We start from the raw sequence: 13,843 nt of genomic DNA, 5'->3' as shown, positions 1-13,843 counted from the left end.
TTCTAAATAATGCAAATAATAGCGCAAACGGAGCTTTTTTATCTGGGCCCATATTGAGGCTGTTTTCTCAAAAAGTACACAATGTGGACATTGACTCAAATAAAGTTTTGAAATGACTAATTTAGTCTGAAATAAGATCCTATACTCACAGACCGGTCAAATCTTTGCGAGCCGGTTTGTACATGCAACTCATGTGATTATTCCGGCGGTGATTTCACTTTATGAGATGCACCTGGCATATGCAAGAATGTTTAGCATGAATGCTAGCTTCAATATAGGCTTCATCAACTTGGGTAAAATCAAAACATTTCAGACAAACTAGCCCTTGATGCGACCATCGAAGTAAGCATATGAATCACACCAGCCAACAAAGATTTGGCCATTAATGCGCTCATACTCTTATTTGAGATTAAATTGATCACTTTACGGCCTTATCCGCTCTGGGAAATCTTTTAAAAATATGGCCTCACTTCAAGCCTTTATTTGAAATTCTCTCTTACCTATTCTTTTATTTATATCAAGCAAATACCACAAAAAACCTTAAATATGCCCACTGAGACACTAATATACCAAACTTCTTTTGTGTCACCAAAAACCCCAAATTTGTACTAATATGACAAAATTACCCTCCGTCAACCACAAAGACCCCTAAACTTTGCACATTGTGATAACAATATCCCAAACTTTGTTTTGATACCACCAATATCCAAAACTTGTACCAGTATTACAAAAATACGCTCTATCTACCACCAAAAGCCTTAAACTTTGCCCATTGTGTCACCAATACCCAAAAAAAAAAAAAATTGTGTCACAATTACCCTTAAACATGCACTAGTGACGAAGGGTGTTCTTGTTGGAATCGACTGGATATCATTTTAGTCCAAATAATAGTTTTTTTTTTGTGGTAGACAAAGATATTCTTGACATACTGGTACAAATTTGAAATTTGGGGTTTTTGATGACAAAAAAAAAATATGCGATATTGATATCATAGTCTGCATAGTTTAGTAGTTTTGGTGATACAAAAAAGATTTAGGGTAATAGTGTAACACAAAAAAAATTTCGCAGAAATTTGTCAGTGGACGCTCTTAGAGCACTTATTAAGTGACAAATTAAGGAAACATTATTGTTGCTGTACTAATGCTTATAATGAATAATGTAATCAGTGTTTCAAAAATTCAAAATTTTCTTATGAAGTATGTTTAAGGAGTGACCGAAGATACTTTTCAACAAGTCTCGATCACAGCAGTCCGTTCAGTGGGATCCAGGCGGGACCATGTGTGGAACACAGAAGGAAGTTGATGGCTGTGATGGACCCGGTTCCCATCAGGTCAGCCACCACGTTTGGATTGGATGAGCAAGACAGCGATCCTATGGTGATCCTCGGTTCACCAGCATCTGCGGGCCGAGGCGTCTTGGTCCAATGCCAAGATCGATCCGCGCAGAGGAAAGAAAATGGGAGCGCAAGATGCGACCGCCGATCGCGTCCGTCGTATTTGCCAAGCGCTTATGAGAATCGCTCCGGCACTTGGAGCGGTTGGGTGAATGATACTGGAAAACCAGCAACAGTTGCTGCAGTGATGACTGATGATGAGGCAAGTGAAAGGATTTCGGGGGGCGAAGAGCACACGTTCAGTGACGAGGCTAAGAGGGAGATGTGCATGGCGCTTGCCGATAATCCCAAATTGCCATATATGTGAATGTGAATGCGGATGCAAAGTATTTCGAACTCTCTCTTTCATTCATTTTACTGCAGATTCTCCTTTGCTAACAGCAACATAATTGTGTTACGTCAAGTTCATGAAGACCATTCTAAGTAGATCGTCTATCTATGCACCTGAAAATCTTCGGCCCGCTCTCAGTTTATCGATGAAAATGAAAACACATTGCCAAACTCATGGCGTGTGACTAAGCCTTCGAATAGTTGACATCATCATGCGTTTGATCTTTGAGCTTGTTACACCCTAACTCTCTTCATTTGAGAACCAAACCAATATATACTACAAGCAACGTCATATGGGTACATGAATCTACAAAACCAATCAAAAGACTAGGACACATCCTCCTCTCACTTCAGACCGTGAACAAAAACAAACATACGAGAGACCGTGAGATCAGCTTCACCTTTTTTTGTTTTTAACAGTTAATATCAAACACCATATTTATCACGAGGTCGATCGATATTTGGAGGAACAGCATATGCACAAGAATAGGCAAACAAGCGTCAATGGAAGAGCTCTGTCATCAGCAAGAAAGTCACAATCCCGATGACTACAACTGGCAGAGAATTAGTACTGAATCGGTAACCCGCACTTCGAAGCGGTATACTGGAAGGAAGCGAACACTCCTCCCCGTTGAAGAACACCTTTGAGGGGAACCCGTCGCCCCGCAGTATGTTAATGCCCGGAGTAGTTTTCTTCGTGAAAGATATGACCGACTGCTGCTTTCCAGGCACTCTCGGATCGACTAACGGGTTGGTTCCGTTGGTTTCACCTACCAGGAAATTCATTCCAGGTGTGCCTTGGAAGAAGATGGTGTCGTTAGTTTGCGGAAGCTTGGTTCCGTTGAAAGAATACACCTTTTCGTAGCCAGGGAAGGCTTTCTTCATCTGTATTGCCGCGAACCAGTCTTCGAAAGGGAAGTCGTCCCAATTGAAGAGCGTAATACGAGCTGTCCAGCCTTGCTTGTAGTCAGAGTTAATGTGCCAATTGAGGCTGACCCCGCAATTGTCCGGACATGGCATTGGGTTATAGACTGGATAGTGTTTGATCTTAGCCCAGGCTTTCGCTTTCGCTGTTCTGTTCTCAAACGGCACGAGAATAGCCTCCGGAGGAAGAAGCATTGCATGTGCTTTCGGGTTGCACCTATCGGTGTTGTCACAGCCACAAGCACAAGTATTGCAAGGGATGATTGACTCATTGTAATATGCCGAAAATGAAACGCAGCATCTGGACTCTTTAGCCTTCGGCCTCGTGATGTTACAACTCACTTGCCAGCTCGCAATTGCCGAAGATGTAGCTTGAAGCCCACTCGGGTCAGGAAATTCTGTTGGGTCCACTCTAATAGGTGCGCCGCACTTGTACTCTGGATTTATCACACCATCAATCTTCCACCTCTGCGGCGGAGTTAGAGCGGTACGGTTCATGTCCGGAGGGATCTTATAGACCTGCAATTGGAAGATGGACCTCGATTTGCTCTCGTCCATCAAAGCTGGGAGAAGAGTGCCGTTCCTACAACAGTATGGTAGTTTCCCAACTTTCGTGTCATTGGCTCTATCAGCAGGCAGGTCGGCGATGACGGGCTTCTTTTCGCAGTTCATGACCTGAGAGAAATCGAAGTCCTTGTAATATTGCCCCGCAACACCATAGATACACTCTGACGGGTCCTTTTTGTGGGTGTAGGCTCCTCTCATGGAGTAGATGAACTCTCCTCTCATCCATTCCCATGTCAAGTTCCAATGGTCAAGACGGCCTAATGGATGGTTGTTGTCCATCGTCACCTGGGCAAGATAGTTGCCCTCATAGGCTTGCAGTACGTCGTATGTGAAGGTGAGATCACCGTACTGGCGAGGCAAGAACTTGGTCTTCGTCTGCTTGGACTTGTGTTTCTTGTCCTTGACACAGCACATAAGCATTGTGTTTGTACCTGAGGGGAAAGAAATCAGAAAATTAAGGTCAAAACCCTGTGAACAAACCGATAACACATGATTCCCTTAATCTAAAGTACTCACCACGGCGACGAGCAGCAGGACACTTGTACCCATCATTCTCGAGCCGGATCTTCTTCGGCATTGGGACACCCGGTGGTTTTACGCCAAATTGGGTCCCTGTCAATTCAATCCTGGCCTGAATCTGATTGATATCCCCTGCTGTTTCAATAGAAGTCTTCAGATCGGCCTGCGGGTAACCAGCCAATGTAGTCCCGTTGTTCCCGACTTTCGCAGGCAAATCTTCTCCATCGATCGATACGGCTCCGCTCGCGCCCACCAGGATCTCGTTGTGCTGGAACCCTATGAACACCTTCCATGCCTTGAGCTCCTCCAAGCCCGCGTTCAACACCGTCATCTGCGACTTGAAGGCCCATGACTGCGCCGACGCGTTCTTCACGTGCGGGTACTCCTTGATCCTCTCGATGAAGTTGTACATGATGAATATACCGTCGCAGTCCTCCTGTTCCGGGGGAGGTGCGGCCGGCGTGGACTCGTCCTCGTAATCTTGGCCGTGACAAACATGGTTGATGCAAGAACAGAGCAAGATCAAGACCCAGACAAGTAGGAATACTTGCCTAGGCATCTTCATGCCTGCCCTTGCTTTCGATTATGTGCCCGACGGCTATAAACCTCGACACTGAAGGGTGGTTTGGTTAAAAGGAAGGGGGGATATGCTACCCGGCTAGAGCCGCGCATGAACGCGGCGAGGGAGAGAGAGAAAGAGAGGGCGTGGGGAGGAAAGGCCCTGTTTTTTGAGAAGGGCGTTGAAACGGGGTTGTAGAAAAGAGAGGAGAGAATGTGAGGACAGAGTCAGCAGAGTATTCTCTTCCTCTAGTTTTAGCGAGGGAATCGGGAAGAAAGAGAGAGAGAGAGAGAGAGAGAGAGAGAGAGAGAGAGAGAATATGAAGAGTGTTGTTTTCAAAAGTTCGTTGGTCGTTAACTAGGTGTCCTTAGGAAGGCGGGCAACAAGAACGCTGTTGTCTGCTTCTCCCTATGTCTTTTCTGGTCTTTCGGGCGTCGCCTAACATGTCAAATCAGGAAAATTCGAAAATTATCACAACCGCCTTGGTGGAAGAAATACTTCTCTTCCGTATACACGCTTGTACCCAAGAATGAATACGTAGAGCTAAATAACAGCTGCACCATGTGAGAGCTTGATACTCTGTTTCTTACGTATCAATAGCGATGATCTGAACTTGTATTAATAGATAGAAAATTACAAGATTATCCTAAATTGTTGATTGTGTTTTGGAAATATAAACATTCCAATCTGAAATGTATGACTTTTGTGAAATGTGCTTTCTATAATTCCCAAAGTACTGTTGATCTACGTATTCTATGGTCTCCGAGGTGCTTTGATTTTTTCTGTGTTCTTTTATGTTTGGTTACCTGGGTAGGGATTTTTCTGAGGTGTACCTAGTACCATTTCCAGCTTGGTACACTCACCTGAAGTGTGATATACATGATTCTTTTATATTTGGAGTTGGTAAATCAATGTTTCTCCTAGACGTGCCCAACGATTAGATTGCACAAGAATGACCTAAAACTACGTAGACATGAACATTCATATCCCGTACATACGTGTTATTCTGAGTTTTTCATGTTTCTGGTGTTTGTAGCATGGCGTAGTCCTCTAATTCACAAGTATCCAAGCAGTTCCAAGTGCCTGAGCATCTCTCATTGAGAAAAGATCTGGGACAAGCTTAAGTCGATACTCGAATAAACTATAACATTGCAGACTAACATTGTAATGTCTAGAATACGATCTAGAAGAAAGGGCTCAGGAAAAGACGAATTGAGAAACTTTGGGCACGCACAAGAGGAAAACTATTGTGGGAGAGCAATGATCTTTGAATCTACTTCGGTCTTCAAAGAGGTGGAAATGTATCCATTTAGATGGATGAGAACAAAAGTATAACAAACTAGGCATCCCATGCCTGATTGTGAAAGATTCTCAATCCATGGATTCAAACCAAAATCTACCTATCTGAGAATTTATGAGACCTGACTAACAAAGAAGACACAACTGGACATGAAAAATACAAATTACACATTTGATCAGCTAATCTCATTCACTTTTCTGCCAAAAAGAAAAAGGTTAATCTTGTTTGCCCCTGTACTGGAAAGAGTGTTAGTTGACAGTGATCTCTTCCATGCTACTGATTTCCTCCACAAACTGGGCTTTAGGCTCCAGATCAATGAACTGGTTGGACTTGCTTGCTAAATGTGAGATGCTAACCCTGCCCTCACGCTTAATGTAATCTGCAACAGCTTTCATTTCTTCTAATGATATGTATATATATTTCCCTCTATCGTCCATGACACCAGAAAGGCGGCCTAAGTATAAACAACAAAACTCGATCAATTGCCAGATCTAGCCAAAAAGGCAAAAACAAAAAAAAAAAAATTAATGGCAGCATAATTAAATGCACCAGTCATTAGTATTAAATGATTGAAGAGACCAAAAAACCTTGCACGTGATATGAGTTCCACGTTTCAGAAACATAACTATCAAGACATGTTTCAATAGTGCATCTTTGCTATAGACAAGATCAATGAGGAGGGTAAGGGAAGTCACTACGCACCCATGCTTTCCAGGGATGCTATCCTATTAATACATTCCTGCAGCAAACCAAAAAGAAGATAATTGAGAATGATCAAAACAGTTGAACCCCTAAAAGAGACTGTAAAAAGATATTTTCATTGTACGGAAGGTTTGAACACCAACTCTAGCAACTAAACCACAAAGATATATTTTCTTGATGACCAGAAGAAGCATTCTATTCTAATTTCTTGCAACATTCACAGTGATAACAGGGAAAGCATGGGCAGTCAAACCTGAGTCCTTAGCTTAAACTCTGCAGCAAGATCTTCTAGGGGAATACATTTGTGCTTCTGAAAGATAATTCGATCACAAAAATAAACACAGAAGCAAGAAATAATGTTATGTAGCGGTGGCCAAGAGATGTAGATACCAACTGGAAAAAAAAGTTAAAAGTACCTTTATGTATTCGACAAAATCAGAAAGCAACCCCTGACTTCCATCTTGGACATCATTCTCTGTAGTACCTTCAGCATCAACTGAGAACTCCCCTTTCCACTTTTCAAAATCTAATGCAGCAGCTTCCTCCTCCCTGGCCTTCCTAGCGTTGGCCTCTTCCTCCTGTATACATCATAAATTTCTAACAGGTTATCTACTCCACATATATCTAGCGAGTCATGCCAAGAAATAAGACAAAATGGCAAGGTGACCAACTCACCAGCATTCGTTCCTTTGCCTCACGCTCCTCATCCTTTCTCCTCCGCATTTCTGCGTAGCGATCTTGTTTTGTTTTCCTTGAATCGCGTGCAACCTCATCAGCCTTCAGAAAAAGCTCAGCATGGTCAGAAAGCAGTCATGCTCATAAATCATAGGGAAGAAAGAGTATGATATCAAAAGAATACACCCAATTGAATTATAGGTTTGACACATTACCCTGCTAATATATTGTACAAAAATTCTGTTTTCAAGTAATTAGACAAATCTTTCTCAACTCTAAAATTATCCTAATCCCCAAAAAAAGAATTGCAGTGGAATATATCCTTGAAGTACAGAAACTAAACGACCCACTCCAGCTCCTCGAAGGGTGGGAAAGATGACTATTTAGAACTTACTGTGTAAAACATCACCTCAAGGAGGTACCAGAGACTTTTCTTTCTTTATAAGACAGAAAGAAATCAAACATGCTCATATCATCAAGAGCTCCAGAAGATACTTCCAAAAAGTGGAGCATGAAAAAAAAAAAAAAGACCATTTAGATGGAAGATCTGCTTCAACCTGTCTTTGGGCTTCCCGCTCTTGCCGCCTCTTTTCTTTCTTCTTTGATGCTTTAGCCTCATGATAGTCATCAGCCATAGCATCTTCATCACTTCCATCAGCATCGTCTGCATATGATAAACGCCCAGTTAAGTTTTAGCAAAAGAAGTCCAAAAGAAAAACCAAAGATGTATAGACTAAGGTTCTGATTGTTATAGTTTATTAAAAGTAAAACTAGCCTGGCTTTCCAAAAATTCTGACTTCAAATAAGTAGCTTTCACAAAATACATCCGATCCATCCCAAGATCATTATCATTGAAGAAACATAATTGCTCCATCTTACCACTTAAGCTTCTACCAGAAATTGCCATCCATAAATAATTAGAAAATTTTGCTAAAGATGAGCATAAAGAAATGAAGAAAGGAGGCAGATGGAAGAAGCATAAACAAACCTTCTACAGTTGCTTCTGGCACCGCAGATGAAGTGCTAGCCCCAGAAGGTGGTCTCCGACGCATCCGACGGGTCCCAGATGCACGCACCACAGTTTCTCTCTGTCGGACCTGATTCACAAGAGGAGCACCCGAATTCCCATAGTCAAAATGACTGGACAGAAAATATACTTGGATGGACATAGCCCTAGCGACAAACGATTTTATCCATCTCAAACGCACTCCCGCATGCAGAGAAGAATTGGAAACAAACCTGATCTTGTTCTTCATGCGTATCCGTTGATGGAGAATCCTGCCGCCGCTTCCAAATATACAGCGGAACGAGCGCCATAACAAGAAGCATCGAGAGTATGGCCACAAAGAGTTCCTCCATCTTCAAGCCCTAGAAGCATACAAATCGAACGCACAATGAGACCGAGACTCAGGAGACATAATCGGACGAAAGCAAACAAGACCGGCACTTTGCACTTATCATCTGATCACAAAGTCCCCCAAAAAGTCCATTCATTTATCAGATAACAAAACACAATCTGCTCTAACACTGCATTTTCGAGGGCACCATCGCGAATTCACAGCAGAAAAACACATCAACCAGAACTAAGGACAAACCAATTTCCAACCGTCAAATCCGATTCGAACAAAATCCCCCACTTCCTCAAACGAATTAACAGCAGTAACCAACCAGCGATCAATCAAACATGTCATTAGCACCATCCCACCGCGCGCGCGCGCTCAACGATGCAAAAACAACAAGTTTCGAGCTCAAAATTGAATTCGCAAATGCATGCATAGTTACCTGAACGAGCAGCTACCTCCTCCGACGATGGATCTGCAAGCCGCTCGCGGCGAGCAGGCGAGTACTTCAAGGGTTCTACAGGATTCCGATTCGATCTTCAAAACGAAGATATCGATTGATCGTGCTTCGTGAAATCGGAGAGGAACGCCCCAGGTTCAGCTGATCGGCGAGGGTGATCGTGGCGCTAAAATTCTGGATTGGTTTGATTGAATAGACAAATTCGTACGTCGAGATGATCGTCGTCGTTCCTTTTTCCCACCGCGAGCGATGCGTTGCAGTAAAACGACGAAGCGCCTTTTCTAACCTTACTGGAGCAAAACGCTTGTCGTTCGGATTCGGCTTTACAGAATACTGGATTCCGGATGTATTAAATTTCACAAAATTTATAAAAAACGGAAAAATTCGAGGTGGTTTTCCATTTTGTGGTTTATATGTAATTTAAAGGGTTATGTGAGATGTTCAACGGTGAAGGAAAAGTTTGGTATTCAAATTCGAAAAATTAGAGAAGGGCCAGAAAGTGAAAAAGAATATCACACCGGATGGCAAATACTCACCAAAGAGCTTTTTTGAATCAACCTTATATTTATTGAACACTCCTTCCCTACTCGCGCTAACATGTTTGTAGGGCTAGCAATTCGTATTAACGTGTCACAAACATGCTTATAATTAATATCAATTCGTATTGATCTAAAGTATCTTGATTTCGATTCAACATGTCAAGTCATGATTTAGATCAATTTGTGTCCACGTATAAGTTAGTGTTGTCCTATCATGCCATTTTCGGGTTTTTTCTATGATGTCGTAGCAAACGCGTTGTGTCTAGCATTGTTAATTCTAATTGTTTGTATCTTTTATCGATAATCGTAGTAATAATTGCATTCAAAAAATCATTTTAAGACATTAAAGTTCTTTGTTGTTGTAAATAATACGTTATACATTCTATGGTGGTTAGAAAAGAAGTAATAAATTTGACTTAGAGGGACGCGTTTGACTTGTGTGAGGTGATTAAAAACTATAATCTTTAGGGATAATGACACACAGTCCCTAACATTGGCCTAACGTGCAATATGATCCTTCAACTTTTAATTTATTCGATGTAAGTCCATAAACTTTAACCTAATATTCAACGTATTCAATAAACTTTTAATTTGTTCAATGCAGTATTTGAACTTTCAAGATAATGTTCAATGTATTCCAAAATTATACTAGAGACTCCATTAAACAATGTCATATAGTTCAAAACTACATTAAATATGTACAAAAAGTCATATAATTACATCCTGCAACTCGAGGTTATGTCGTGACCTTCATGATGGCCAGATCTATGCAATGTCGACATTCTAGATCTAAATGCATGACCCCCATTGCCACAGAGCCTCCAGATCCGAAGGCGACGATGGCCTTCTATAGCTGCCAAGTTTTGACGTTGTGACCGAGATCTCGGCGACCGTGGAGGAGCCGCTGAGCTCGAACGGTTTTAAGGCCGACGATGGTGGACTAGATCTGGTGCAGTGTCGAGGCCACCACTCGACTAGATTTGGAGGCTTGGCATCTAGTGCTGGTGTTCAAGGGTGACAGACATCTAGTCCGAGAGGTCCATGGCCAGTGGAACAGGAAATTTTTATTTTTATTTTTTAATTTCATTTCAGGTCAATAAAAACGTAAAAAATTGAAGCCACAAAATATTTCCTGCGGCTCCTTCTCTTCCAGACACAGCAAGAGCTAAAATAGCTCCTGCTGGTCTGCTACCGTTGGAGATAAATAGCACAAAAACGTATTTTTGACAACAAATAGCACAAAATTCAACAGTGACTTCAGACACTAATTAGATCTAAAATTCAATCACGTCCCGAAAAAGGAAAAAAAAGAGAGAAAAATCCAAGATGTGGGGATAGATATTTTTAGTGAATTCTCCAAGATTATCCGGAAAGCATCTCAGAGACGGCATGAACAATATCGAAGCTCATCGACACAAGCAAATCGACTCTGAAACTCAACTCTACTCATCCAAATTCAAGGAGGCAAAAGGGTTCTTGATGGAAGCAAAAGTAGCAGAAAACGCAAAGCGAGAGAGACAGAAAGAGAGAGACCTGAAACATCCAACCTTATTAAACAAACAACCCCAAACTAGTCCACCATCGATCACAAGCCATAAGCCCAACCCCCCTCATTCATCTCACCAAAAGCACCTCTTTTTTTTTTTGTCAGACTCTACTTAAGACGGAGATCTCGATAAAGCCAATTTCAGGCGTCCACGATCTCCGCGGAGTCGGCGGCGGCGAGGATGAGCTCCGGGTGGATGCTCCCGGCGTAGGATCCGTCCAGCGCGTTCGGCAATCCCAGGGACTTCAACGCGAGGTGAGCCGCCTTTTGGCCCGATATCATCATCGCTCCGAAGGTTGGTCCCTGACCCAAGTTAAACCATTCGTCCCGCATCAGTGCCCACAATCGAGAAAAGAGAGCTATTTCGCAACAAATGTTGGTATAATCCAATGTTCAAAGCGCAAACCACTAGCAGATATAGCAAAGCATTGACATGGAGAGAATGCGGAGTTAGCAACGGAGGGGGGGATTGAGAGCGCTCACCATTCTGGGAGCACCATCGATCTCGGCCACCTCCATCCCGGTCACGATCATCCCGGGCACGACCTCCCTGGTGAGCCCCACGATGGCGTCCTCGGCGGTGTTCATGTCGAGGGCCTTCATCCCCGGCACGGTGTCGATCATCCCGATGCTCTTCAGCCTCTTCACCCCGGTGGCCCCGAACGGCCCGTCGTGGCCGCACGAGCTCACCACCACCTTGGCCTCCATGACGTTGGGGTCCATGCACGACTGGGTGTCGTGGTTCATGGACACGAGGGCCCAGTTGGTGACCACGCCGCCGACCCGGTTGTTCTTGACGATCAGGTCCTCGGCGGCCACGGCGTTGAAGAGCTTCACGTTGGGCCTGGCCAGGAGCTTGCTCATGATGGTCGACGTGAAGAGCGCGGCGTGCTTGATCACCACGTAGTTGTCCTGCTCGTCGTACTCGATCTCGAGCTCGTCCAGGAAGCGGTGCGCCGGTTTCCGCACCACCTGCAAACGTCGCACCAGTTCAAAAATCATCTCTGCAGCGAAATGACTCGGCAAATCCAACGGTCATACTCGCCCGGTTCAGTCGGACTCGGTCCTCCGTTGACTGAGCGAAACATTTTCAGATGTATCCAGATCAAAGCGAAAACAAAACAAAGAAACGACCAAGAACTCGGAAAATATATTACATCACTCTCTCCTTCTGGAATCAAACATGCACGTACGTCTCCCAAATCCAAACCTCCTTACCATGGCGGAGAAGAGCTGGCCGCCGAGCCAAGCACCGCCGCCGGGGCTGACGGACTGCTCGATGATGGCGACCTGGACGTCGGGGTTCTTGCTGAGCTCGTAGGCGCAGGAGAGCCCCGCCGAGCCGGCACCGACGACGACGACGTCGGTGTCGGCGTAGGTGATCATGTCCATCATGTAGCGGCGGGTCATCTCGCGGGAGACGATGGACTCCTTGATGGGGTCGAACCGGAAGGCTTTCAGGTCGTAGGGCGGCGGCGGGGGCGGGGAGGAGGCGGCGGCGGACATGGAGACGCCGGAGTGGGGGGCGGACGACGACCTGGGGGCCGGGAGGCGGAGGGACTGGGCGGCGGCGGGGGCGAGAGGGGCGCCATGGAAGGAGGGGGAGGAGAGCTTGGGCTTGGAGGAGAGGGAGGAGGCGATGGTGGCGGCCATTGGGGAGAGCTCGCGAGCGGCGGCGGCTGCGGTGGTGGGAGGCGGGGCGGCCGGGGGGTATGTCGAGGGTTTTTCGCAGGTGGGGGAGAGGATGAGAGCGAAGGGGGGCGGCGAGGGTGGGGGAGTATATAAGGGAAGGGGGGCGGCGAGGAAAATATCGGAGACGGAGGGACCGGGGGGGACACGTGGAGGGGAGGAGGAGGATAGGAATTGAAGGGTCCAGAATGGGGGCAAGGTGGTGTCCATCTCTGCACCAAGTGGCGCCGCTGGGGTCATGAGCAGTGCATGCGAGGAAGACGATTCGCTCCCTTTTTCGTCCGTTTTTTCCATTTTCGCTTTTTTTTTTAAGAAAAAATTCCAAATAATGACCAAACTATCTTTATTTTTCCAAATAAGGATACGAAGGCGGCATTTTTCTTTGAGAGGGAAATAGCCAATTCAATCTTTTATTTAAAATAAAATTCACTACGAATCTTTATTTTAGAAAATGGCGGCACTTTATTTAAAATTTTCCCTTACTTTTTTTTTTTTCAAAACCGTTACATGTTATTTATATTTTAAATTTTTTTTTTTGGATTTTTGTCCCGAAATGTCTGGCTCGTTTGCTGATTCTAACGTAGGATTGGGGCACGGGTGGGGCCCACGCGCGATTGCCTTTCGGGGTGGCCTTTTGAGCAAAAGGGCGGGGATCCCGTTTGGCGTTTTCTGGATCTTGCTGGGGCCCACTGAAACGGACAGTGGTAAATTGGTAATTGGGAAGACGATGATAATATCTTCTTCCTTCCCTCTCCTTTCCTTTCCTTTCCTCTGCATTCGCATGCAGATATTTGTTGCGTGTTTTGTCCGGACGCGCTCGCGGCCACTTTTCGACAGATCTTTGGCGAGAGGATATGGTTCTTTGTTTTTTTCCCTTATCATCGTCCGGATGGAAACTGAGCAAAGCGCAGAGAAAATTGGAGAATCAAGCACTAGAGGAAGTAAATCGAATGCTTCTATTTACAGAGTTAGTACCTAAATACCACGTATACCGCTCCTAAGAGACAGTGAATACACACGGTGCGTACAAAGTAATTGCTAGACCTACAGTTGTATTCGGGGTGTGAAGCCAAAGCCAACCAACCATCCAGTGATCAATTGTTTCGTTTTATTTCCTTTATAGGCATCTGTCGTGCAAATTTACTTTATAAGCCCGAGACGTGACGAATGGGTGGGTTGGGTTTGGGAGGGTCTTTAATCTGGTTCGATCCAAATAAATTCATTTAACTTATATCGACACTTTTATTTTGTAAACAATTTAGAGGGACCTATACTCAACTCAACTCGGATCCAAATTCTA

The 13,843-nt window shown here is 44.4% G+C and overlaps 3 protein-coding genes across 4 annotated transcripts; all 3 read right to left on the bottom strand.

Moving 5' to 3' along the window:
• Nucleotides 1-2,161: 2,161 nt before the first annotated feature.
• On the bottom strand, nucleotides 2,162-4,519 carry LOC130137208 (COBRA-like protein 10). Its single transcript, XM_056307998.1, has 2 exons — nucleotides 3,731-4,519; nucleotides 2,162-3,645 (listed from the first exon to the last, which is right to left on the bottom strand). Exons 1-2 carry the CDS (start codon nucleotides 4,296-4,298, stop codon nucleotides 2,225-2,227), a joined length of 1,989 nt encoding a protein of 662 aa, XP_056163973.1. The 5' UTR covers nucleotides 4,299-4,519; the 3' UTR covers nucleotides 2,162-2,224.
• Nucleotides 4,520-5,622: 1,103 nt separating this feature from the next.
• On the bottom strand, nucleotides 5,623-9,092 carry LOC130134417 (DDRGK domain-containing protein 1-like). Of its 2 annotated transcripts, none has more exons than XM_056308019.1 (9): nucleotides 8,768-9,092; nucleotides 8,209-8,337; nucleotides 7,958-8,066; nucleotides 7,527-7,633; nucleotides 6,970-7,071; nucleotides 6,711-6,872; nucleotides 6,548-6,604; nucleotides 6,295-6,331; nucleotides 5,623-6,046 (listed from the first exon to the last, which is right to left on the bottom strand). In XM_056308019.1, the coding sequence occupies exons 2-9, from the start codon at nucleotides 8,326-8,328 to the stop codon at nucleotides 5,841-5,843; spliced, it is 900 nt and encodes a 299-aa protein (XP_056163994.1). In that variant the 5' UTR covers nucleotides 8,329-8,337; nucleotides 8,768-9,092; the 3' UTR covers nucleotides 5,623-5,840. The 2 variants fall into 2 exon arrangements, with proteins under 2 accessions (XP_056163994.1, XP_056163993.1); XM_056308018.1 differs by having other exon boundaries at nucleotides 8,752-9,091.
• Nucleotides 9,093-10,620: 1,528 nt separating this feature from the next.
• On the bottom strand, nucleotides 10,621-12,837 carry LOC130137212 (thiamine thiazole synthase, chloroplastic-like). The gene is made up of 3 exons (XM_056308006.1): nucleotides 12,073-12,837; nucleotides 11,338-11,826; nucleotides 10,621-11,157 (listed from the first exon to the last, which is right to left on the bottom strand). The coding sequence occupies exons 1-3, from the start codon at nucleotides 12,835-12,837 to the stop codon at nucleotides 10,996-10,998; spliced, it is 1,416 nt and encodes a 471-aa protein (XP_056163981.1). The 3' UTR covers nucleotides 10,621-10,995.
• Nucleotides 12,838-13,843: the final 1,006 nt, after the last annotated feature.

The sequence above is a fragment of the Syzygium oleosum genome, unplaced genomic scaffold (assembly GCF_021117445.2).
Source record: "Syzygium oleosum isolate NSW1041296 unplaced genomic scaffold, Sole_v2.1 Sole_v2.64, whole genome shotgun sequence".
Classification (NCBI taxonomy): Eukaryota; Viridiplantae; Streptophyta; class Magnoliopsida; order Myrtales; family Myrtaceae; genus Syzygium; species Syzygium oleosum.
Note: the sequence above shows the minus strand (reverse complement) of the source record. Positions and strands in the feature narration are given on the sequence as shown.